This window comes from Alternaria novae-zelandiae (assembly GCF_023758075.1).
Source record: "Alternaria novae-zelandiae strain BMP 2774 chromosome Unknown scaffold_9, whole genome shotgun sequence".
NCBI lineage: Eukaryota > Fungi > Ascomycota > Dothideomycetes > Pleosporales > Pleosporaceae > Alternaria > Alternaria novae-zelandiae.
This window is the reverse complement of record NW_026056969.1, coordinates 262,700-286,306: the sequence shown is the minus strand read 5'-3', so window position 1 is coordinate 286,306 and position 23,607 is coordinate 262,700. Positions and strand designations below refer to the sequence as shown.

Genomic DNA, 23,607 nt, shown 5'->3' with positions numbered 1-23,607 from the left:
AAAACCGCATCTCCAACACCAAATAACAATCAGACAACATGGCGCCCATCCAACGTCGCAACACCAATCTTTCGCTGCAAGGCACTGTAGCGGTCATAATTCTTGTCATTATGTTCGTTACAGGCATCTTCTGTACAGTCGTTTTCATGAAGATTTGTAGTACACAGCGGAGGCGCGAAACGGCTATGCGCAGGATGCAGGAACAAAACGCGCAGTACGTCGGAGTTCAGTATACTGCACCACCGGGCGCCCCAAGCAACGGAACCATGCCACCATCGTATGCAGGACAAGGGCATGTACCCATGGAGCTGCATGGAGACCAATACAAACACAATGGACCGCAGGAGTTGCAAGGAGAAGGGAGGCCTGAATGTACCCAACCGCAGCAGATTGATGGCTATATGGCAGCAGTGAGTACTGTTCTTGATGGAAACATTGCGCTAGGAGAAGGGAAGCTGATCTGTTATAGCCAACGGTCGACAATAGCGATCCTATCGAACTACCCGCGAACGCTATGGTGAATAATCACGGGAACGATAGAGCTGGAGGTTTTGCGATGGAGCAACCGCAGCAACAAAAAAAGTCGGCGTTTGCGCGCATGCAAGCCATGTTCAAATGAAGACGTCAGGAGGCCCAGCAACGTGATTAAGATCACGGAAACAGTGTACGAGCAAACGACGAATTCTAGGCAACTATAAAAACAGAGCTATCTACATGAGCTTTACGAGCGCGTTTCGGCCACGGAATAGGAGTAACAATGGAGGAACTACGACATTGTCTCGCTTTCGCAGTGAGGGAGCCCGTCACCGCGACTTTACGATCAGCGAATCGCTAGCATATACACACCATCAAGGCTCCTTCACTGCGACTTCCTGATTAGCGCCTTGCCAGTCTGCATATATAGATCCACGACGACTATACCTCGATCAATCCTACATCCCGGCTTGACAATCGACACAAGCTATCTTGACAACACTCAAGCTCGTATCAATCAATTGTACTACCCACAACACATCAACACCTCAACAACCGTCACTATGGACCTCATCGACGCCAGCAACGCCCCTGTACCCATCACCGTGGACCCCATCACCGGCAATACCATAGCCGCCAACGAGACCGAAAACGCGATGGAGGACACCCAGATGGCCGACCCCGAAGACCACACCAACGCAGCGGACGATGAAGCCGAGGACTACTTCATCGACAACAGCCCCACCTTCCACGACTTCACCACCCTCCCCCCAGACACCAAGGCCACAATCACCCGCCTCCTGGCGTCCGCAGGTGCCGCTTGGGAATTCCGCTCCATGGCTACCCCGTTCCCAATCCAGTACCTCCCCGATCCAGACTGCCACAACTGGGGTCTAGCACTCATCTCCGCGCTCAGCCGTCTGGCGGATATGACACGCACTGGTTTCAAATTGGAAGCCATCGCGTTCATCATCAAGCACATGAAAGAGCGGAATGATGTTCCTGGTAATACTGAGGATGAGGGTGAGATGTCTTCGAAACTTGAGAAGGGAATGCGGTGCTAACAAGGCGCTTGAAGATATTGCTGCTTCGGTGGTTATGGCTGGCGATTTCGTGATTCGGCTTGAGGACGTCAACTACAGCATCCGCAAGATGCGGAACAGGGTCAATAGCTACCGGCCTGCTCCACAAGGCCAAGGCCGAGGTCATGGACGTGGCGGCTACCGGGGTCATCGAGGACGTGGTCGAGGACGTGGTGGCGGAGCGAGGGGACGAGGGGGTATGATGGGCTTCCACGGTTGAAGTGTTGTTAAGTGATCGACATCACCTGGCTGTTGTCATGAGGTATGGGGGAATATGACATAGATGGTCCGGGTGTACTTCACAGCCTTACTGGATGTACGTGGATACTTGAAGATACATTGAATATCTCCAAGCCTTGCTATGATGCGGAACTCTGTGATTTCCGGAGACGTGTTGAAGACTACATATATACTACGCCAAATGCAAAGCTATCCTTGCTATTCCCATCGTAAGCCATAAACCCACCTAAGTCTCCCGATGTTGAACAGCACCACTACCGCGCTCGCGCGTATAGCATCCCTGCCAGTAACCCTACTCGCCTCTATACCTAGGCCAAATATCTCCTACATACCCGCCGCACATGTCAAACTCAAAGCGGAACATATCGTAATGGTGTTTATTTGTGTATTGCGACAGATCTGGCTGTACGTAGAGGGCTGGAGAGATAGCAGGAGGCGAAGGAACCAGGTTGATGAAGATAACGCGGAAGACAAGAGACGAGCAAAGAGGCGCTCGAAGAAGAGGAGAGCAGTTGCAAGGACGAGTAAGAATACGGGTAATGGCCGGAAAGTGAAGATTGTTATGAAAGGGAGGTATACGCTGGTATTGCAGTAATGGGCTGGTATAATATGGCGCATGAAGCCAAGTCTATATGCATTCCCAAGCTCTAAGACGTCGCCAGTGTGGTCTAAACAGGTTCGCAACACGTCATGTAAGCTCCGCTAGATGAGCAAGTGTTGCCCTTCACATAAAACGACGAGGACCTGAAATGCTCTCATCGTTATCTGACTCAATGTCCCTGTTCACCCTATAGCCTGCCTCGTCCTCAGATTCGCTCTCCGATTCGCTTTCCGATATCTGGGTCCTGGCATCCGGCTTTGCCCAGAATTTGCCTTGCGATCCGTTCTCTGATTCGCCGTCCGATTTGGTTTCTGATTCATTTTCTGATTCGGTATCCTCATCCATAGCCCCAATGATGTCCAACTGTAGCCCGGCTGTCTTGCACGCGTTCTTGATTTCCCTCGATACTCCGTCTTCGCCCTCAACCACAACCAAAGTCTTCCAATTCCTAGCAACAATATCCTTCTGCTCGATGGTAGCCAACAAAAGGTCTGTGACCTCAGCGTCGCTTCCTAGTTCGTTGAAGAACTCGAGTGTGTCCATAACCGGCGGGAGACCAACGGAATGAAGACGCGGTTTCTTAGATGACTTTCCAAATAGCTGGTAATCCCAGTTCAGGCGCAACGTCTTGAGCGCTGCAAACTCGCGCATACGTAGTACCTTGCGTCCGGTAAGCGTTGGGTGATCGATCGTTATGCTCTTCAAAAACTCGGCTTGTGACTGAGCAGCCAGGATATAGTCCCCAACGTTATCAGAGCTTTCTTCCAGTTCTGGCTCCGGTTCTTCTGTTTGCGTCATGACAAATTCCTCTAGCGCTTCCGGTAGTTCGAGGAGATCTCCAAGTGAGTCGTCGTTAATATCGCATTCGATCAAGTGAAGTTGTTTGAGCGCAGTCATGTGCGGCCGCTCAATGTGATCGAAGCCCTTCTCGTCTAGCTTAGCTCTGCGGATCGTCAAGGTTTCCAGCGTAGGATGGGCGAAGATATGTATGTTCTCGCGAAGGTCCCAGTAAGCATCATTAGCGCATTGGTAGAATAGTGAGCAGGACTTCAAGCAGGCGAGGTCGAAGGGTCCGTTGAACAAGGTACCGATACCGTGTAGGAGCACGTCGGGGACGGAAATATCGAGCTTCTCTAAATTTGACATTATCGATAAAGTCCGTGAGAGGCTATCTGAGCGCTTGGGATCCAGGTATGAACCGGCGACAGGCGCATCAAGCGCCAGTTGCGACAGCTCCGAAGATGGGTAGGCAAGCTTGATTTCATGGATGGCTGAGCCGCGGCGCGGGCGACGACTCAATGACTCGCTGAATGTGAGGTGCAGCTCTGGAGTTTCGAACAGAATGCTCTTATATAAGACGGCGTCACTGAGGCGGTGGCATCGTTTGTTGACGCGCGATACGTTGCAGAGGTCGCGTCTGGAGAGGCAACCAACCGCCTCGAAGATGTGGAGCAGCAGCTCATCGGGCAGCGCACTCAGTCTGTCGCGTAGAGCGACGTCGGCATTACTGTCTTTCTCCAACGGCATATCTGATACTAGTGTATCGATGCGAGAGAGAGGAGACGAGGTATCCATGCGCGAGGTACTTCGCAACCTTTGCTGCGAACACGTGGAGTTGGCCTGACTCGCTGCAGGTGGAATGCGGGGAAGCTTGTGGAGAGCCGCCGATCTTCAATCAAGGTACAATAGAACGATATAGAGGAAATGCTGCATAAGAGTAAAGTGTTAAAGTCGTTGTCGTAGACATTAGAAGACAGTGTTGGAACACGCAAGTCTAGGAATGAAGGTACAGTGGTGATGCGTCCAGTGACGGGGCAGGAACAGCGATGCGCGCACGGCCCGCCACGTGCGGCCGGTCCCATGACATCACCCAAAAAACCTCATCCCTCATCTGACGCTTGCATTCCCACAAATGACATCTCCAAACGACTTGTATCGGCTTTCGGTTACATGCTGGCACGGGTCTACTAATGGAGCATGTATCCCTATCTTACACTGCCCAAGCGTGTATCGAACCAGTAGTAGCAATTTTAGGCTAGGGGTGGACAGTCGCCGGCAGGTGGCGCACGATTGTATCGTGAACCTAGGCTCACAAGCAGACTTCGGGACTGATGCTAAGCATTTCAACGCTGCGCGCTAAAAATAACGTAAATCTCTAAAATGATATTTGAGTATGACATGGAACTCAGTTCTTTCGACTCCGGCAGTGTTGTTCATCATGCTGCGTATTCATTCGTCTGCGCATCGATCAGGCATATGAGGAAAGATCCATACGTACTGTGAGGACTCGTCTGTGCTAATAAACTCATGTCTCGCACAAAAGAGCTTGCGTTAGCACTGTTACACGAAAAAACACGCTGAACAAGCAAGTGTTAATGTATTGGGTTAAGGTCCTTGGCTACAAGCGCGAACGCATCACAAGAAACCTTATGGACTTGGAATTGTCGATTGTTGCCACCGCTTTGCTTTTCGATCCCATATATCTCTTTCCAAGATGGTGATTTGGATTGCTGAAGTCCTGACTGGCTCGCCTCGCGCTGCGTAGAACGGTTTGACGGCGAATGCCGACCATAGTATGATATATCAGAGTTACGTTTCGAGTACGCAATTATCAGACATCTGGTTGGTCTCTTGTTCGTACTGTAGTCATATATTTGCATAACCAAAGTTAAAAAATTCTCGCTACCACCATCTTATCAGATTATTAAAATTTGGAGTCCACACTCAGTTGTGCAACACTTCGACACAACACAACTACCAACTCTCCTTTCGTGCCAACATCTCGACAGACGTTGCAGCCTACTAAGAACTCTGGAGCCTTCTCTTCACTATTCTGGTCAAAACCACCGCCCTTCTTTTACGTCACAGTACCCAGGCAGCCCCCCTGCATCACATTCACCCTTGGCAGTGTGCTAGACTATCGTGATACAGCACGAGCCTACTCCCAGCACTAAGCTTGTATAAATACGTGGGAAATCTGCCGAAGAGAAACGAATCACCGTTGAGAAAAAGTCTCAACTCTCAGAGAAGTTGATCAGCGAGACTGAGCAGTCGACCACCCCCTTTCCCTACCAGATCATACCTGTAAGTCTTTGAAGCCCGGTTCAATAAACAAGACTGACTGACATTACTAGCTCTTGAGATCGACAAAAATGTCCGACTCAAGCTATTCCCGCTCCCCCAGCCGCGATTCCAACGACTCCTCCTCCCCTCCGCCCCTCTCCCCGAACGCGCAGCTCGAGCTCGCCCTCGCCAGCAAGTCCAGCCGCGCAGTCCTCGCGCACTGTCTCGGTCTCTCAAGTCTCGACGGCGTGCCACCCTCCGCCAAGAACATGATCGTCGTCAACTTCGACACAGAGAACTGGGAGTGCAAGCAGAGCGCGCTGACCGAGATCGGCGTGTCCACGTTTGACTCTCGCGATATGCGCGCTCTGGCAGGTCCGGGTATGCATGGTGAGGACCTGCTGAAGCAGGTGTACTTCTATCATGCGCGTGTTCTCGAAAATGCGCACTTGTTAAACTTGAAGTGGTGTCCTGGAGATCCTGAAGCGTAAGTATCATCTCTTTCTTCCTAGAATAAAGGACGTCGGCTAACAGTAACGCAGCAACCGCTTCGGCACTACCCGTTTCCTCACCAAGTCCGAGGCCAAGGAAATGCTCACCGCGATGTTTCAATGGCCCGTCGACCACACAGATGCTTCGAAAGGCTTCTGCCCTGTCGTCGTCATGGGCCATGCTCTGTCTGGCGACATGGCCATGTTGAACTCCACGCTGGGTTTCAACGCCATGGCTCTCGGTACGGTTGTCAAAATCATCGACACCCAGTACCTCGCCAAGGAGTGCAAATACGATTCCTGGGGCGGTAACAAGATCGGTCTTAGCACCCTCGTCGGCATGTGTGGCTTTTCTTATCGGAATGCTCATACCGCTAGCAACGACGCAGCTATGACGCTCATTGCTGCTATTCAGATGGTGCTCCCTCCCGAGTTCAAGCCCGAAGCCGGCCGTAACCTGCAGGAGGTCGTTGATACCATTGAGTTGCTTAGTCAGCAGCAACAGTGGGGCTGGGGCAGTGACCTCTTTTGTCTCCGTTGTGGCAAGTATGGCCATACCAAGAGGAATTATCAAGGCAAGCTTTGCTACGCGAAGGTCAAGTGTGACCACTGTGCGTCTTCACAGTCAGACAAGCGCAAGCAGGCCAAGGGCACTCATATGACTGAGCGCTGCATCTCGTATGCTATGAAAGGTCCTGAGGTTTCCTCGATCGAGAAAGTCGCCAATGCGGTGGCTGCGCTTGATCTTGCAGATTTCTAGACGTGTAAGTAGTGTGTCAGACTGAGAGAGTATGGCACCCTGTGACGACCGCAATTCTTGGCATATCTCCACACTGTAGGATACTTTGTACTTCGACCTTCTGAAATTTGCCTGGGTGTTTCTGAGGATGTCCGATGTTGGTCCAGATAGAGATATTATCCACTATAGGTGATCCAAGAATGCAATATTCATACAAGAATTCGTGTAGGTGACCGTCTTTTTCGACATTTCGATACGACGTTGATGACCCATCGCAACGAGCGACTCACAACTTCCGAAATCCATTTGTACCCATACAGTCAGGTCTTCTCGCAAAAGAGAAGCATCGTCAGCAAAAGAGCTTGCGACACAACGTTGTCACGTGCGATTGGCGTAGGATATCGAAGCGGTGCAATACCGCAAAGCTTAGCTCGTAGAGAGGACACGTCGGTGTGTAGGCGTAGCTCTAGCAAGCACGAGATTGGCTGTTTGACAATCGTGTGGGTCGTACCTTGGATAGCTCTTTTAGTATAAGTCTCTTAATCCGCTCCAGTGGACATAGCCATGGGAGACTGATATTGAACCCATGATCCGCTACTTCAGGTGAGCTGAGGCCACAACTTATAAGTACGCTGCCATTGCCGACAGATTTGCCATCTACAGATTGCGAGCATATATCCAACGACTTTTCACCAAGATTTTCCTCCTCCTTCACTTTCACTACCGCCCCTCCACGACGACCCTGTTTGCGCGGCGGGGGCGGGCCAAGGCACAAGATCGCTCACGCTCACGCTCACTGACCAGATCAATGAAATACGTGCTCACCTTGGCCTAGTGACCGTTCACACCTATACATTCGGCGTTTCTTGTACCTACCCCTCTGGTCTCCGCCGCACTCTCTACTTGTCTTTTCGCAACTAGAACCCGCGACTACATTCAACCCGAGCGACATCGTCGACTTCAGATTGCCCACGCGCACGACATACTACGTAAGGTAAGTTCTGACTGTACGAAGTGCATATGACACATATACTGACTTCGTACCTCTGCAGACAGCGGACTCGCCCACCGCCATGGGATACTCACCGCATCCCAGTACTCTACCTCTCTTAAGCGACACCGCTATGTCCCAGAACACCCAAGGTGGACCGGTCCCCGTCACCGCTGCCCCGCCTCCAAGTACTCAACCTGATGCTCAAGATCCCGCGGTCGCCGCGCTTGTAGCCAGCTTCAACGCAGTCAGTATAAGCGCTACACCTGATGCTCGAGACCCCAGGATCATCGCGCTCGAGGCCCGGTTCAAAGAAGCCAGCGACCTTGAAGTGTGGGAGCACTGCGTCGGAGGCAGGCTCGTCAAGAACATCCCCGAAATCGCCAAGGACCTCGCCAACCACATTATCGTCATCTGTATTGACTGTGAGCACTGGTCGAACAATACGGACGAGACCACCGAGGTCGGCATCGCTACCTTCGGTCGTCAAGATGTATTGCCTATTGTGGCCACTAAAGACTTCGGTGATCATGGGGAGAACCTGATGAAGGAAGTCCGCTTCTACCTCCTACGCACCATCGAGACGTCCCATCTCCCGAATCAGAATCCAGCATCGCGGGGAGTCGAAGGCAACCGCTTCGGCCGAGGCCGGTTCGTCACCTTCGCCGAGGCGCGTCAGATCCTGACCGACCTCTTTGTCCAACCCATCAGTGACGTCCCCCGCCTCAAGGGTTACTTCCCCGACCTCAAGGGTAACTTCCCCATCGTCGTTCTCGGCCACGACGTCGGACACGATCTGAACAACCTCAAGTCCAAGGCTATTGCTTTCGACATGGAGCCAATCGGTACCGTGGTCCGCTACATCGACACCCAGCTCCTGGTTCGTGACAAAGGTTACTGGATGATGCCGAGGAACGAGCAGGTTGGTCTCAGGCGTATGGTCGAAGAGCTCTCCTTCGAGCATCGTGATTCCCACACGGCGGCAAACGACGCCGCTCGTACGTTGATCTCCGCATTCCAAATCGTTTTGGGTGGACACAAGTGCAAGAAGTTCGCACACAAGAGCATGGAGCAAGTGGCCGAAGATCTGGAGCGCCATAGTGTGGCGAACTTCGATGATAGCCTCGGTGGCGTTGAGAAGTACTGCTTCAAGTGCGGCACTATCGGCCACATGAAGCCAGATTGCACAGCTACAGACCTTCATTGTGATGAGTGCGAGGAGAACAATTGCAATATCGAGCCAGGAAAGGAACACGTCACCGAGCATTGCATCTGTGTAGCCAACAAGAAAGCGCTCATTCGGCGTGAGAAGGACGCTATCGCTCGGGCCCTCAAGAAACCAAAGACCAAGAATCCGCATCGTGGGGGGCTCTACTCCAACTGGGGTCGTCCCATGTCACGTCGTGGTACCACTCGTCCATCTGGTTCTACCATGAACTATGACAGTCTCCGACAGTACTTCGACTCCCCTGGTGGACATGGCTTCGCCCCGCCAGGCCCTGGAGGACACCCTTCTGTCAGGGGGTTTGGCGGGCATCTCGGCCAAGGCGGCTATGGCAACGTTTCGTTTGGTCGCGGTCGTGGTGGATACCCTCCACGTGGAGGACAGGGAGGATACAACCAAGGTTGAGATGGCAGAAGGACTGCACAGGTGTTTCGGCGTTAGACTGGCGGCGCTTTGAACAGGCCGGGAGGTGACTAGTTGCTTTTGGAAGTTCAGATGACGGCTGAAAACGCCTTGAAGATACCCTGGGTCTAGCATAGATGCGGACAATATAGGATGAATGTACACTCTGCCGAATACGGTGTTGGTTGCGAGAAGTGTGATGCGCTGCTGACTAAGCCAAAGAAAGCAGCAGGCAGCTGCGTCATCGGCGGGCTGTAAGCAGCAACCCTGCCGTGTAGCCGTCAACAACTTCGACCATGATAACGATAATACCCCCGCCATGCCTTTTGATGGGGTGCGGTTGACTTCCTGATACCTAATATCCTGTCGCACTACCGCCATGATCGAAAACACCCTCCCCAAGTACCTGCTCATCAGGACGTGCATCCTGGGATTCCGCGCCATCACGCCTTTCAGCATCTTCTGGGTCTCTTTCAGCATCGCAGAGCCCCCGCACTCGGCCTTCCGTCGCTTCCTCCTCACGTGGAGCATCATCGAGACCGCCTTCTGGCTGCTCGTCTACCTGCCCCGCAAGCGCGCGCTTCAAGCCTCCGCGCAACACCCGCCGCCCCTCGAGAAGGAGGAGAGGAAGGAGCTCTTCTGGCGATGCTGGGATAAGATCCCGCACCCCGAGTACTACGTCAGCAGGTGGTTTCTGGGCGCGAGACCGGGCGAAATACGACGCGAGAATGTGCGCGAGTTCTTTGCGTGGGCGCTGCTGAACCGCGGCACCGAGAGCGATGAGGAGCGGAGGAAGAGGCGGCAGGCGCACCCGGAAGAAACCAATGCTGAGGACGACGAGCTCAACGAGTATGCGGATGGCATAGAGACGATGCTAGGGAGGAAGCTGGCGCCTGGCATGGGCAGCGCAAAGAGCTTGCGCCTGACTATCGACCAAGTCAACATGGCGCATCGGCCGTTTCTGTGGTATATGGTATGTCTGCTGGTCTTGAGATTATATGTGATACTGATGGCGACAGATCGTCATGCTGGTCGATACCCTCACCGCCGCTCGTCTGCGCTACTACGGCTTTATGTTGTTTCGCACCCACCTTCGCTCCTCGCTGGCCATCTTCCCACTGCGACTCGCCAATTTCACTACGCGCAACATCTCATCCGCGCCTGATCTGAGTTACTGGTACCGACCACACACCTCGAAGACGCGACTACCCGTTCTCTTCGTACACGGCATCGGCATCGGCCTGCACCCATACGTCGAGTTCTTGAACGAGATAAACAAGCACGATCCGCTTGCGGCACAAGATGGTCAGGTCGGTATTATTGCTGTGGAAATCATGCCTGTCAGCTTCCGCATCACTGGGGCGATTCCCGATAAAGACGACATTTGTCGCCAGATCAACATGATTCTGGAACGCCATGCTTTCGACAAAGTTGTACTCGCAAGTCACTCTTACGGCTCCGTCATCTCTACCCACCTTCTTCGGGACCCCATCACCACTGCCAAAATCGGCCCGATGGTCTTCATCGACCCTGTTACATTCCTGTTACATCTTCCCGACGTGGCGTACAACTTTACCGCGCGTCGACCGAAAGGCGCGAACGAGCACCAGCTCTATTACTTCGCTTCTACCGACATGATGGTTGCGCAAACCCTGGCGCGCCAGTTCTTCTGGGCACAAAACATACTGTGGAAGGAGGACCTCAAAGACCGCGATGTAACTGTCAGCCTCGGAGGCAGGGATCTGATAGTTGACACCGAGACCATCGGGAAGTACCTCAATGGTGCTGACCTCAAGGGCGAGGACAGAACCTGGAAGGACTCCGAGTGGAGAGGCCACGGCACAGAGACGATTTGGTGGCCTACTGTAGACCACGCACAGGTGTTTGAGAGGCAAGACGGTAGGATGAGACTTGTGCATGTTCTCAGAGAGTACGTGAAGCGTAAAGCAGAGGAGGAAGAGGCAGAAGAGTTTCCCGGGCAATAATGCATATCCGCGTGCCTGCATTCAGGGTCTTGCCACTTTGTCGCACCATCCATGTAGATCAACGTCAGCTTCATCGGAAGTTTTAACGTACGTTTGGTTGATGCAGACTACGGGAAGCCGTAGTTCATTTTGCGGGGGTCCGTCCGGACGGGCCTGAAACAACTGGCGAGCCGGCCCCGCCGATCCCGAAACGTCCATGTATATACAACGCTTGTATGCGCAACGACGACATGCAAACAGCTGGCAGTCTGTCTAAACTATACCCTTGCACATTCCTTCGATCAAAAGATTTGCATCATGCCTAACGGAAATTGGATCCTCGGAGACCTCTTCACCAAGGAATACGGACATCGCGGCAGTATTCAGAAACTCTGGGAACAACGTTGGAAGTTTCCCTGCACCAAAGGCGTTTACCCTTTCCACGATGGCAAGTTTGAAGATTTCGAACCAATCTTCAAACACCTCATCGACAACAACATCAACGACCCTTACGACGATGCATACACCAACGCCTTCTTGCCAACAGCGCAACGCCTAGCGAAGGAAGCCAAAGAGTTGGAAAGCAAGGACAAAGAGGCAGCGAAGAAGCTCTACCTAAACGCAAACGCCGTATACAGACTCGCTCGATTCCCCTACATCGGCACCGAGCTCAAGAAGAAGGTCTTCGAAGAGCAAAAGGAAGTCTACTTCCGCGGCGCACAACTATGGGACATCCCCCTCGAAGAAGTCGTAATACCCCACAAACAAGCCTCCAACGGCGACGGCACTTCTATTCCTCTCTACATCCGCAAACCCACCGGCTCCGGCCCCTTCCCCACCGTCCTCCTCATCACCGGCCTAGACGGCCACCGCCCCGACAACACGGAGCGCACCCAAGAGCATCTAAACCGTGGCTGGGCAACCGTAATCTGCGACATACCCGGCACAACCGTCGACTGTCCCGCCAACAAGCGCGATCCGCTCTCCCCGGACCGCCTCTTCACCAGCATTCTAGACTGGATCCGCGAAACACCGTATCTGAACGAGAAGAAGGTCATCGCATGGGGTCTCTCAGCCGGCGGCTACTACGCCATCCGCCTCGCGCACACGCACCGTACCCAACTCCTCGGCAGCGTCGGCCACGGCGCAGGCACCCACCACTACATCGGTTCGGAATGGCTGTCTCAAATCGCCAAACACGAATACCCGTTCGGTCTCGAGGAAGCGTATATCCAGAAATACGGCTATTCCTCCTTTGACGAGATGAAAGAGAAGTGCCAAGACGAGTTCTCGCTCGTGAGCGGGAAGGGCGAGGGTGTGGCTGTTGTAGGGATGGGTGTGAGCAGTTGTAGGTTGTTGCTAGTGAATGGCGTGTTGGATGGGTGTATGCCTGTTGAGGATAGTATGTTGCTGGCGGAGTATGGGAGTCCGAAGGAGATGCGGTTTATGCAGGGGAGGCTGCATATGGGGTATCCGGAGGCGAATGGCACGGTTTATCCGTGGATGGAGGGGGTTATGGGGGTTGTTTAGGTGGGATGATTGGTGAGAGCGGTATGTTGAGAATGGTCGCTTTGATAGATAAGAGTTTCGGACCTATGGAACTTTGTCAACGGCACGCTATACGTGTCGAGACATGTACAAACCCCCGCTACCTGTCCACGATTGGTTGAGACGGAAAAGGGCTCGAATTTAAGGCGCCTGATACAGTGACAGAGATCTCTTAGTTGTCTGAGGCGCGACTTCGTGAATACCAAAATACATGCCGCCATCGTACTACTCTACTGCGTAGATTCTGGCATACAGTGCCACGATCTGTATAGTTCAAAGGATACAAAAGTTGCCGACTAGGATACTAGTGCCCCTCCAAGTAGTAGAAAGAAACATGTTGTCCAGTTCCCCCATCGATCCGCGCAGGGTCAAAGCAATCCTTACTTGCCAAGTCTGCCATTGTGGGTATTCGTCCAACACTTCGCGCAAGAAGTCTTCCGGTCGTGACACGGAGACCACGGAGACGTGTGTAAGACCAACACTCGTCAGGATGTCCTGTAAAATTGTCGAAACGCCTTTGACGACGAAAACCGCAGGATTGTCCGCTTGGGCAGGCGCCTTCCTTGGTACACGAGGCCGACAAGTAGGGCGTATTGCGGTCCTGTGCACTCCATTCGGAGATGTCCCAACCTTTGCGTGCACTCGGAAACTGCGGTAAGCAGGTAGTCCGGCGGAGGCCCACCGGACAACAGCTGCAATCCCACATCCTGAAGCAGTCTGTTATCCAAGCCTTCTCTGGATCGATCAAAGTACAGAGTCAAGACGGCTCCTACCCAGGAAAGCCCTCGGGAACTGAGGTAGACTGAGAATGCGGTACTGGCAAGTTTCCCGTCTAGAACGATCTCTTGAGCGAGAGCGATGGTAGCTTCCGTAGCTTTCTCCACATCTCTAGTGTCAGAGTAGTGAATAGCAAGGGTATCCAGAGACAAAAGGCGTTCTTCGATTATGGCCTTCAATTTGGCAACGGCGGTCTTGTCCACCTCAGGGACGACCATTGTTTCGCGCAGCCATCTGCGATGCCTCGCTCTCAACATCGCTAGCTCCCGTGGATCTAGACAATTGCCTTCGCCCGAGGGCATAGATGATACAACCTCCAGTTGGTCGTCTTCGATCCGGATGTTCCGAACGTATTTGGCTAGTCGCGCACTTCGAGAGACGCCGTCGAGCTTCTCGAGATTGGACGCCATCAGAGTAGTCTTGAGGCTGGAGAAGAAGCGCTTGCCGACTACGCGTAGAGTCTTCGCGTCTGCATGTCTACATGTCAAGCGAAAGGACAGAAGGTCTGCGTCGTCCATATAGCCTGCGGCGGCCTCGATAAGCTCGGTGGGCATGTCGTGAAAGGCGCGGTAAGACATGACTGTGAACGCTGAGACAGGTCGATGAGGTAACACAAGCGTGTAGAGATGCTGGAGCTTGTCGGCAAGCAGCGGTAGTGCGTCGAAGACGTAAGAGAACAAGGCTGAATGGAAAGCGGAAGGTGTGCAAAAGTGATTGGGATGGGAGGTGTCACATCCAGAAGGTACATGTCAGATTTGAAGAAAGGCGCGTAGGCAGGGACGCAGGGATGTTTGTTCGCTTCTCACGTCACCGCGTCAACGCTGTGCGACATCGCTAACCTTGGAAGACAGACACGCTGCAACTTTCCACCCAACGAAACCTGTCTCGCGACGAGAACAGGACCTGCGCACAGCTACTTTCGATCGACCCGATATCTACTTAAACAATACATGCGCATCGACGATGACAGTCCATTCGTCGATGAGCTATCCACGCCTTCCTCAACTCGCAGAAACCATACGCAACAGACAGTCTGCAATGAGCAACATCACAAACCTGGACACCCTACACACACCAACATATCACATGAATTGGAGAACACAAGCTAAAAATATTTTAATCTGATTTTCTCATATTTTCTATCTCCGCCAGGCACAATCCCCCGTCTTGTGCCCATAGGCATTCTCATTACAATACCGTCTCGGATCCGTACTCTCAATACAAAACTCACACGGCACAGCATTAGGACTACTCGAGCGCTTCGACCCACCCTGTCCATAGCCCATGCTGCCCTGTTTCTTGATCAGCGCAGCCTGCTTGACTACATGAATGCATTTCTGCGAATTATGAGTATACGCCATATGTCGTGTCAGAGGGTCTTTTTCGCAGTGTTCACAGTGCCAGACGCTCACGCGGCAGTATGGTGCGGTGTGGTGATGGGAATCACACTTCTCACAAAAACGTGTGACGCCATATCCGCGGCCTTCTTTGATGGCGGTTTGACCCGCGTCGCGGAGTTGCGCTTTGATGTCTACGTAATGGAGTTTGTTGAGCGGGGCTGCAGGGGGTGGACAAAGCATGAGGAAGGCGGCGATCATGGTGCATACGATGTCGTTGCCGGCGTTGTGAAGGTATGGTTCTTTGATGTCGTATTCGGCGAGGAGGTGCGCGAGGCGGATCTTGCGGGATGGGTTTACGAGGCCGTGTTCTACGGCCAGCACTTGCGTGTCGATTGTTGCGACGATGGTGCCGAGTTCTTCAAGGTCGAGACCAAAGCGCGATTTTATGACTTCGTAGTCATTCGAGACGGCATGGCCGACGAAGATTATTGGACGTAGATTGCCGTATATGTCTCGGCGGGTGAAAACGCTGCGCAGCATTTCTGTCGCTTCGTTCACGCTGACAAAGGTTGTGCTGCCGAATTGAAAGGCATTTGGATGCCCTTCGCAGAGGTCTTTGTTGGTGAGATGTGCGTGTGGTTTGATGCGCACGTGGTAGTTCTCCATGCTGGTGAGAATACCCCATGGTGATGAGGAAAATGGTTGTGGCACGGAACGCGGATCGAGAACAGATATCCCGAGTTCCGTGATGAAATGGTCATCGTGCTCGTACCACTCGGCATCAGAGGCCACGATAATAGCGTCTTGGAGTGCTGCGGCTGCAGCGGCACTGCCAAGCGGGATTTCGCTCCCAGATCTCTTCATCCAATGCTGGAGGATAGCTGACTGCGTGAGACCTTGGTGTAATTCGGCTTCGATGAGAGATTTCAACTCTCTTGGTGAGACTGGATAAGACATGTCTGACAAAAGTGTACTGTGCGTGAAGTCTGGCCACCAAGTAGGTATTGAGGTTGGTGCGTAGGAGTATTCGGTGGTCGGAACGGAGGGGAGAGCAGGAAAGTCTTTCAAATAGGCTGAAACCGCCGTTGTGTAGTCATAGGCGAAATCTGAGTAGTGAATGGCGTTGTAGAGCTGATCCGCCTCGAACTCGGTTGGGGTTTGAATCATGGTAAGAGTCATGATGTCTGAGTTTCGGTATTTGCTGCAATAGTTTAATTGTAGAGTATGATTGGAAACAGTAAGTTAATTGTAGAGATGAGATGAGAGTGGGAAACCAAGCGCAATATATATATACTGGAACTGAAAACGTGATCTTGATGCCTGAAGGCGGCAGACTTTCGGTACCATGGTTGCACACTTTGACCACGGTTCTCGCAACGTATACCACCAATAAGGCATCTATGCTTGTAAGCAGTACCGCGACGTTGCGACAATATTTCCAAACATTTCCTACACATTTGTTTGGCTAGTAGTGAGTGGGCGCCGAGCGAGGTGAGTAGCGTGGCACAGCCAACAGGCACACTCCTGACTAACCGTTGCAATGAGAACGACTGGAGGACGGAGCGATGCGATGAATTACTGCAACCAAGGTCCGATTAAATACACAGATTAGAACACGTCGTACCTATAGCGCTAGGCTGCTGTCTGCGACCTCGTGATCTTGACGACGCGCTCCATTCCGAGATCGCGCCATACTGCAGATCCGATTGAAGTAGGCGAAATAGGTTGCTCGACGCCATCCAGTGGTTGTTTGTAGCGCTCGGAGTATTCGTCGTCTCCCACCTCGTAGTCGTCGGTGTCATCGCTAAATTCCAACCCTTCTTGATCCACATCTAGGAAAAACCAGCCGTCGGATTGAGAAAAGCAAGCCTCCCTGAAGAAGTACCTGAGGGTATTTAGATCTTTCATCTTGAGCATATCGCATAAGCTCCGGGAAGCGTTGTAGAGATTGCTCCTCATCTCTTCCTCCGTGCTTGGTATCTCAAGGGCCATTGTTCGCAGGTTAGGATAGTGTCCTTTGATCAAGTTTGACATGAACGATCCGCCATTTTCGTCGTCAGTTTGCCAGAGTGCTATCGAAAACACATCATCAATATTTATCAAGCTTTTGGTGATGATCAAACTATGGAGGCTCTTTTTCAAGACCTCTGGTAGGATCTGCAGGAAGAACAAGGTGTCCTCGGTAGTGTTCTCCAGAACTACTTGACTACGAGACCAAAGGTACTGAAAAGCCTTGGAGGGTTTGATGATCCGATGGTAGTGTATGTTGGAACGCGCAACTTCGTTGTAGTAATTGATCCATCCCCGTTTGTTGGCTTTGAGTACTCTCCCCGCCTCTCTATTAACTTCTTTGGAAACGAGAAGTAGTGGTGTTGACATGAAGATCTTGTACGTAAGCATGACTTCTTGGCTGTCAGAGAAAAGGCCTGGGGGCCCATTAGGGTCATGCCAAAACTCATCGTAAAGCTCGTCTGGAACTGGTAGGTCCTCATCAGCCACTTCCGGTTGGTACATCATATCGAGAATAATCTGCGGGTCTTCTATGGGAGAGTTAGTCCTGACGTGGTGGTTACACCCGAGTCTGCGTACCTTTGCTAGAATCCGTCTCTGGCAGGTCGTAACCCTGGTTTTGTTCCCGTTGATCTTCGCGGTTCGTATGCCGAAAGATCGCTCTTGGCTCAAGCGAATAATCATAGATCATATCGCGAAGTTCTTGCGGTAGGTCATGTAGACGAAAACTGCATGTTGTTAGCTTTAGAAGCGCGATGCGTACGGCGGCATCACCATGCCCAGACCGCGATGCTTCCGCTGTCTCTTCACGCATGGCTGTTGGTGTGTGTAAAACCGGGCTTCGGTATTGCGCTTGCGAACACAACGGAAGAGGAGCCCCAGCCTCGCGGAAGGAGGGGATGGCACTAGCGCGACGCGCCGAGACGCGTCTCGCGAACGCTCGGACCTCTTCTTGTTCCGTCGCTCGAGCCTTGCGAGTCTTTGCACAAGTAGCATACACGGTCACACCGCTCCAAGAATTGCGCGTACTTTAAAACTTTGAATCTCTGCATGCTTTTGTGTCTTTACTACAACGAGGATCCACTTTACGCCTGAATTCGTCGAGACCACGACCAACGCCTGAACTGTGTGCTGACGACCAACAAGACGATCGGGAGCCTTGCTAAGATGTATCGCAGCCGCTGTACTAGGCTGTTGCCTGCGATCTCGTGATCTTGACAACACGGCAGGCCCGCAAGTCGCGCCATAGTTGAGACGCCAGTGAGGTAGGGGATATGGGTTCCTCAACTCCAGTCAGTAATGACCGATCTTCCTCTTCTGTCCCTTCATAGTCACATCCCTCTAGCGTTATGTGTCTAAAAAAGAGGGAATCTGTTTCCCTACGTGCACATTCGCCCTTCTCATAGTCTTTGTAATAGAATCTCACGGTGTCCAAACGGCCGTTCTTGAGCATCTCGCACAGATAGTCCGAAGCCTCATTCCAATTCATTTCCATGACTTCGCACACGTCTGGTACCTCAATCGCCACCGTCCGTAAGTTGGGGAAATTTTCTGAGATCCAGTTTGTAAATAAGGCCCCACCTCTTGACTGCTCTTTGGTCCACCGCGAGTATGCAATAAGACTTAGGAAATCATAAGGGAGCACCAGCCGGCGAACGCAAGATTTCAGCGAGTCTGGAAGATCTCTCAGGAAGAATATGGACTTGCCGTAGTCGTGCCGGAGGAAGAACTCGCAGCTGGCCCATAAATCGATGAGAGCTGCGCTTGGTGATGTGATGCGGTGTAAATATATTGACGACAACAGAAGTCTCTCATAGTATCTCTTGGTGGTGGTTAGTACCTTCGTCATTTCCTCATTGGTAGCTTTAGACACAGCGAGTAAAGGCGTCGCTATCAAGATCTTGAAGGCCAAGACGGCGGTGTTTCCATCATCACGCGGGCTACCCGCGATCGACAAGTTGGGATCCTCCAAGTACTTGTCTCCTTCTAAATCTTCTTCGAAGCTGTCGGATCGATCGTCATCATCTTGCATATCTTCTGTACTTGCGTCAACATCAGGAACGCCGATCTAGCATGTTTCATACCTGGATGCAGCTCGAGATTGGGCAAGTGGTAAGTAGACGGCCGGTATTCGTCGTACAAGCAACTGTGCCAGAGAGTCACCCTCGGCTCTAGCGCATACTCGTAGATATAATTGCGAAGCTCTAGTGGAAGGTCTTGTAATCGGAAGCTAAGTGCTGTCAGTTTCAGTGACGCAGAAGTCAGATATTAAAAGTGCGTACATTTCCAGATGTGCGGAAGCTTCACCGCGGGAAGTTGGCAGTTCAGTAGTCGACATTTGAGACTTTGCGGTCGTGGTCAAGGCTATTCCATATGAATCGGAAGATGATGGCTAGTGCTGTGTAGATGTAAGAGGAGTCCGAGGGCTCTACCTGGGTGTTAAGAGGCAATTTAAGGCGACGCGCTAGGACGCGTTTCAGAATGATGCGACAACTCCTCTGTGTGTCGCAACGATGACTGACACCCTTAGCGTTTTGGAGAAAATAAACCCTTCCCTTATGTAGTAAAATTCTTACTCGAATGGTATGGCAGGTAGATGCAAGAAGGTTGATTGGACTGCATATCAATGCCAAGAGTGTCGTGGACAAGTGCGATGTGGGCGACTCAGTTGTCATCTATTCAGTTTTACATCACGAGTACGCAGCGGAACAATTTATTTGAAGTGATAGTTTGGCATTAAAGTAAGTAAACTAGCCATGACCAGTAGCCGACGCATCCAGCGAGCGGCACATAACACATGACTAGCGTCCTAATCGCGGTAACCAATAGGTTTGAGGGGTATATCGTTGAACGGTGACTCGATAAGCGAATCACAACATCATGCATCAACACATCGCGATGTGAACCGCTTACATCTTCTCTTGAGCGACAAGGCTAGCGCGCCTCTCCTCGTTGACGCTCTGGCGCCTCTCGATGTCAGCAGCCTGACCCTCCGTGCCGAGGTGACCGGTGGGCAGCAGGTTGAGCTGGTCTTCGTTCTTGTCCATGTTCCGGTAGGCGAAGTGGAAGGCGATACCGGTGACGAAGGAGATGATGGCTACACTTCCGTAGTTCCAGACGATGTGGGGATCGGCGGTAAGAGGAGTGAAAGCCTGGGCGAGGGCGGCAGAGAAGGCGGTGGTGAAGAGCTGGACGGACTGAACGAGCGACCTCATGTTCTTGGGAGCCTTGGTAAAGGCGTACTCGAGAGTGGTGACGGAGGCGAAGATCTCGGAGATGGCAATGAGGACGTAGACACCGGTAACAGCCCAGACAGTGATGTCGGTCTTGTACTCGGGGTCCTTGGTCTCGTAGTAGCCGGAGGTCTTGTAGATGTAGTGTTGAAGAACCGCTGCCCAGACCATGGCGAAGGCTCCGAGGATGAAACCAGCGGTGATCTTCTTGATCGGAGTGAAGCGGATACCTCGCTTGCGGAGGAAGGGGTAAACGAGAGAGTCCATGATAGGCACCTGTAGTACGATTAGCATTCGTTCTGGGCGTTAGACCATTGGACAGTACTTACGATGATGATGATAGCGATGGGGTCCAAGTTGGAGAGAATGTCGTTGGGGACGCCGCCGAGCTTCATGGTGGCGCACATCTGGGTCAGGTTGGAGTCCATCTGGCGGTATGCAAGCCAGAAGATAGGCACCCAGAAGAAGACGGAGCAGGCAGCGAAACCACGAGCAACCTCATCAACCCAGGCGTCATCAAAGTTGTACCACTTGGGTGCGGCGGAGCCAAGGACGGAAGGCTTGACAGCAGTCCACATGTTGCCGTCGTTCCAGTTTTTCCAAGTCTTAACGGGGTTGATGCTCATTCCGCGTCCAAGAGCCTTGAAGAGAAGCTTGAAAGCAGGGCCCATAACGTTACCGCTCGGGGGACGGAGGATGTAGAACTTCTTGCAGAAGATCAAGACGGGGAGAGCGATGATGAACATGACGGTGGGGATCAGGTACGCGAGCCAGAAACCAACGTATCGCTCAGCGTAAACCATGCTGATTTGACCGACCAGAGCACCGATGTTGATGAAGAAGTAGAACCAGTTGTAGATACGGGTGACCGTGACAGCGGGGTCGACAATGACGCGCTCAGTACCGCGTGTCTCAACGCGCATCTTCTCCTGAGGAACTTGTTCGGCGATAAGAGGGGCAATGTTGGGCTTGAAAGTTCCAGTTCCAAGACCCATGATGATGAGACCGAGGATAAAAACGCCGAGGGCAGTGTTGGAGTTCTCCAAGACAGACGGCGCAGCTGAGGCGACGAGGATCAAGTGACCGATTTCAGCGACCAAGACGGAGTACAGAATAGTCTTGAAACGACCAAGGTAGGTGTCGGCGATCCAGGCTCCGAGAAGCGGGCAGACGTAGACCCAGAAGGCGTTGAATGTAGTCAAACTGAAAGCGACCTGCTTGCCCATGTTGAGGGCACCGGGCTGAGCCTCAGCATCATCTGGGTTGAGCGCGGCTCCAGTGGGCGTAGTGAGCGGCTTAGCGATGTAGTTGGAGTATACAGCAACAGTTCCGTAGTAACTCATACGCTCGACAAGCTCAACGAAAGCGATCTGAAGTCAAGTCAGTGTTTGTCTCACGTGCTCTGTGAGTGCGATCACGTACGGTGAAGATCTTCCATGGGATCCTAGCGGGCACACGGCGAAGCGTGGCGAGCTCCTCGTCGGTGGGAAAGTCATCAGCCTCGTTGAGGTAGCTGTCCTGGAGCGTGGCCTTGCCCTCGGAGTGGAGGTAGGCGGGCGCAGAGGTTGTGTGCATCTCGGGGTGCTTGCGCGTGGGGTCGCCAGAAGCGTCAATAAGAGCGGGGTCCAAGCCGACAGCTTGCTGCAAGGGTTGTTAGCAAGTATGCAATAGAGCTTGAGAAGAGTGTACTCACGACTTCACCGGCGTCACCAACAGGCATGATGGGCGTGCACCTAGGCCGTTTGACAGTGAAGGTGGACCGTGGTTGAGTGACTGGGAAAGCAGCCAGGTGATTGTTTATGGGGTGCGGCGAGGAGAAGAGAGACCCTGACGAGCAAAGAGAATGGGGTGGTGGTGCATTTAATTTGAGCACGCGAATCACGGGTCCGACGTCGTGCTCTACAGCTTCAGGCCCGATAAGGAAGGCGCGCACACCGACACAGGGATGGGCACCGTATCGACTCCTTCACCACCGTCTGTCCATCAGCAAACGCATTGCCACCGCGGCTGTTGTGCCCGGAAAGGCATTCGGCGCGTGCGCGATAGGTGCTGCACGATGCTCTTTTCGCACCGCATCGCCGAGGCGTCCTGGGCTACTCAAGCCTCGCCAAGTTGCTAACCACCACTGGCAAGCAGCGAGACAAGAAGAGCTTGCTGGTTCCAAGATAACAATTACCTGTGGCGCCCCAGTCGCATGCCATCGACTAACCTCCTGCCTAAAGCAGGTGGTCGCGGGGTAGCGATAGTCGTCCCCAAGAAATGCCCAGAGCCACTAGCTCGCGCCTCCAACGACTCTGGTCTTGGAGGCCCAGCCCATGGCCCATGCATTCCTCAATCGCGGTATCAGCGACCTTGCTCTTTCTGACTGCAAACGCGGTTATCTGCGGGTGATAGCGTTGGTATAGCGTCGATACAAACGTTCTGGAAGACGACCGCAGCGATTGATTCGGGCAAGACATCGAGGAGGCTGGCGGGATGCAGGCCAGACGTTCCCACCAACAACCACGCTGTGGGGCCGCCTGCAGATAGACAAGATAATGGCTCGAAGCTTGGGATACGGACAACGGCTTAGCCAATCGCGCCATACAGCCAAGACTTCCTCCGAACGCTACCATTCGCTCCTCCGAGGGCCATCCTGCCAGGGCTATCGTCGAGGCGGGTCTCCCGAATGTTCTCTGCGTTGCCCAAGACCTGGGCAACGGACCCCGATCGTATTTGCGGCCACGGTAATTGCACGCTCAGGGGACGGACATGCGACATGCGACACCACGACACCGGGTACCGGCATCAAGAATTTCGAGCGACAAGACAAGCCTCGGCCAGCGGATATGAAGACGCAGTGGCAGCGGTTGAGGCTTCCTGCCCAGACGCGGTATGCAAGGGCTTATTCACGCCACCCTTTGAGATACGGGCTCAGTGGTGTGCGGTAATCATACGGCGCATTGGAGTGGTGTCGCGCCTATCCTCGACGGACCTGGTCAGATGCGCGGTCCTTTTTCGCAAATAGAGCGTCGACAGTGATGAGGTTGATAGGGTAAAAGACGGGGATTGGGGGAACTCAAGATCGACACGTCGCCTAAATTAAGCTTGATGAAGACCTCGGCCGGCAAGCGCGATGCCGCACGTGAGCAGGTACTCTACCGTTACGGTTCCGGCTTTATTGAAACGCCTCGCCACGCCAGAACCACGGATAAGCGTCAGCGGTGTTGGCAGTCGATCCTAAGCTTTTTGCCGTCGCTTCTATGACGCGACGCTGAGCTTATTGATTTTGAAGAGCTTGAAGACTTCGTCGACACGCACTCGCACGTTATTGCCAGGGCTCTCTACATCTATCAAGAGGCAGGCTTAGCCGAGACATAGTCAGCACCGTATACCGACTTCAAGGCTGCTTTGGTGCAAAACGGCTAAAGCTACTAGGTGGACACGA

General features: G+C 52.8%; 9 protein-coding genes across 9 annotated transcripts; 5 read left to right on the top strand and 4 right to left on the bottom strand.

The window, feature by feature from the left end:
- Positions 1 to 1,037: 1,037 nt before the first annotated feature.
- J4E88_004981 (uncharacterized protein) lies at positions 1,038 to 1,538 on the top strand (the record flags this gene model as incomplete). The annotated part of the gene is made up of 1 exon (XM_049398623.1): positions 1,038 to 1,538. The coding sequence occupies one exon, from the start codon at positions 1,038 to 1,040 to the stop codon at positions 1,536 to 1,538; it is 501 nt and encodes a 166-aa protein (XP_049255303.1).
- Positions 1,539 to 2,520: 982 nt separating this feature from the next.
- J4E88_004980 (uncharacterized protein) lies at positions 2,521 to 3,924 on the bottom strand (the record flags this gene model as incomplete). Its single annotated transcript, XM_049398622.1, has 1 exon — positions 2,521 to 3,924. The coding sequence occupies one exon, from the start codon at positions 3,922 to 3,924 to the stop codon at positions 2,521 to 2,523; it is 1,404 nt and encodes a 467-aa protein (XP_049255302.1).
- Positions 3,925 to 5,549: 1,625 nt separating this feature from the next.
- On the top strand, positions 5,550 to 6,711 carry J4E88_004979 (uncharacterized protein; the record flags this gene model as incomplete). The annotated part of the gene is made up of 2 exons (XM_049398621.1): positions 5,550 to 5,947; positions 6,003 to 6,711. 2 exons carry the CDS (start codon positions 5,550 to 5,552, stop codon positions 6,709 to 6,711), a joined length of 1,107 nt encoding a protein of 368 aa, XP_049255301.1.
- Positions 6,712 to 7,498: 787 nt separating this feature from the next.
- J4E88_004978 (uncharacterized protein) lies at positions 7,499 to 9,311 on the top strand (the record flags this gene model as incomplete). The annotated part of the gene is made up of 2 exons (XM_049398620.1): positions 7,499 to 7,507; positions 7,743 to 9,311. 2 exons carry the CDS (start codon positions 7,499 to 7,501, stop codon positions 9,309 to 9,311), a joined length of 1,578 nt encoding a protein of 525 aa, XP_049255300.1.
- Positions 9,312 to 9,687: 376 nt separating this feature from the next.
- On the top strand, positions 9,688 to 11,293 carry J4E88_004977 (uncharacterized protein; the record flags this gene model as incomplete). The annotated part of the gene is made up of 2 exons (XM_049398619.1): positions 9,688 to 10,281; positions 10,328 to 11,293. The coding sequence occupies 2 exons, from the start codon at positions 9,688 to 9,690 to the stop codon at positions 11,291 to 11,293; spliced, it is 1,560 nt and encodes a 519-aa protein (XP_049255299.1).
- A 297-nt stretch (positions 11,294 to 11,590) lies between these two features.
- On the top strand, positions 11,591 to 12,802 carry J4E88_004976 (uncharacterized protein; the record flags this gene model as incomplete). The annotated part of the gene is made up of 1 exon (XM_049398618.1): positions 11,591 to 12,802. The coding sequence occupies one exon, from the start codon at positions 11,591 to 11,593 to the stop codon at positions 12,800 to 12,802; it is 1,212 nt and encodes a 403-aa protein (XP_049255298.1).
- Positions 12,803 to 13,305: 503 nt separating this feature from the next.
- On the bottom strand, positions 13,306 to 16,116 carry J4E88_004975 (uncharacterized protein; the record flags this gene model as incomplete). Its single annotated transcript, XM_049398617.1, has 3 exons — positions 13,306 to 14,279; positions 14,868 to 14,934; positions 15,067 to 16,116. 3 exons carry the CDS (start codon positions 16,114 to 16,116, stop codon positions 13,306 to 13,308), a joined length of 2,091 nt encoding a protein of 696 aa, XP_049255297.1.
- A 453-nt stretch (positions 16,117 to 16,569) lies between these two features.
- Positions 16,570 to 17,718, bottom strand: J4E88_004974 (uncharacterized protein; the record flags this gene model as incomplete). Its single annotated transcript, XM_049398616.1, has 3 exons — positions 16,570 to 17,477; positions 17,527 to 17,675; positions 17,711 to 17,718. The coding sequence occupies 3 exons, from the start codon at positions 17,716 to 17,718 to the stop codon at positions 16,570 to 16,572; spliced, it is 1,065 nt and encodes a 354-aa protein (XP_049255296.1).
- A 2,138-nt stretch (positions 17,719 to 19,856) lies between these two features.
- J4E88_004973 (uncharacterized protein) lies at positions 19,857 to 21,900 on the bottom strand (the record flags this gene model as incomplete). The annotated part of the gene is made up of 4 exons (XM_049398615.1): positions 19,857 to 20,456; positions 20,510 to 21,550; positions 21,603 to 21,821; positions 21,895 to 21,900. 4 exons carry the CDS (start codon positions 21,898 to 21,900, stop codon positions 19,857 to 19,859), a joined length of 1,866 nt encoding a protein of 621 aa, XP_049255295.1.
- Positions 21,901 to 23,607: the final 1,707 nt, after the last annotated feature.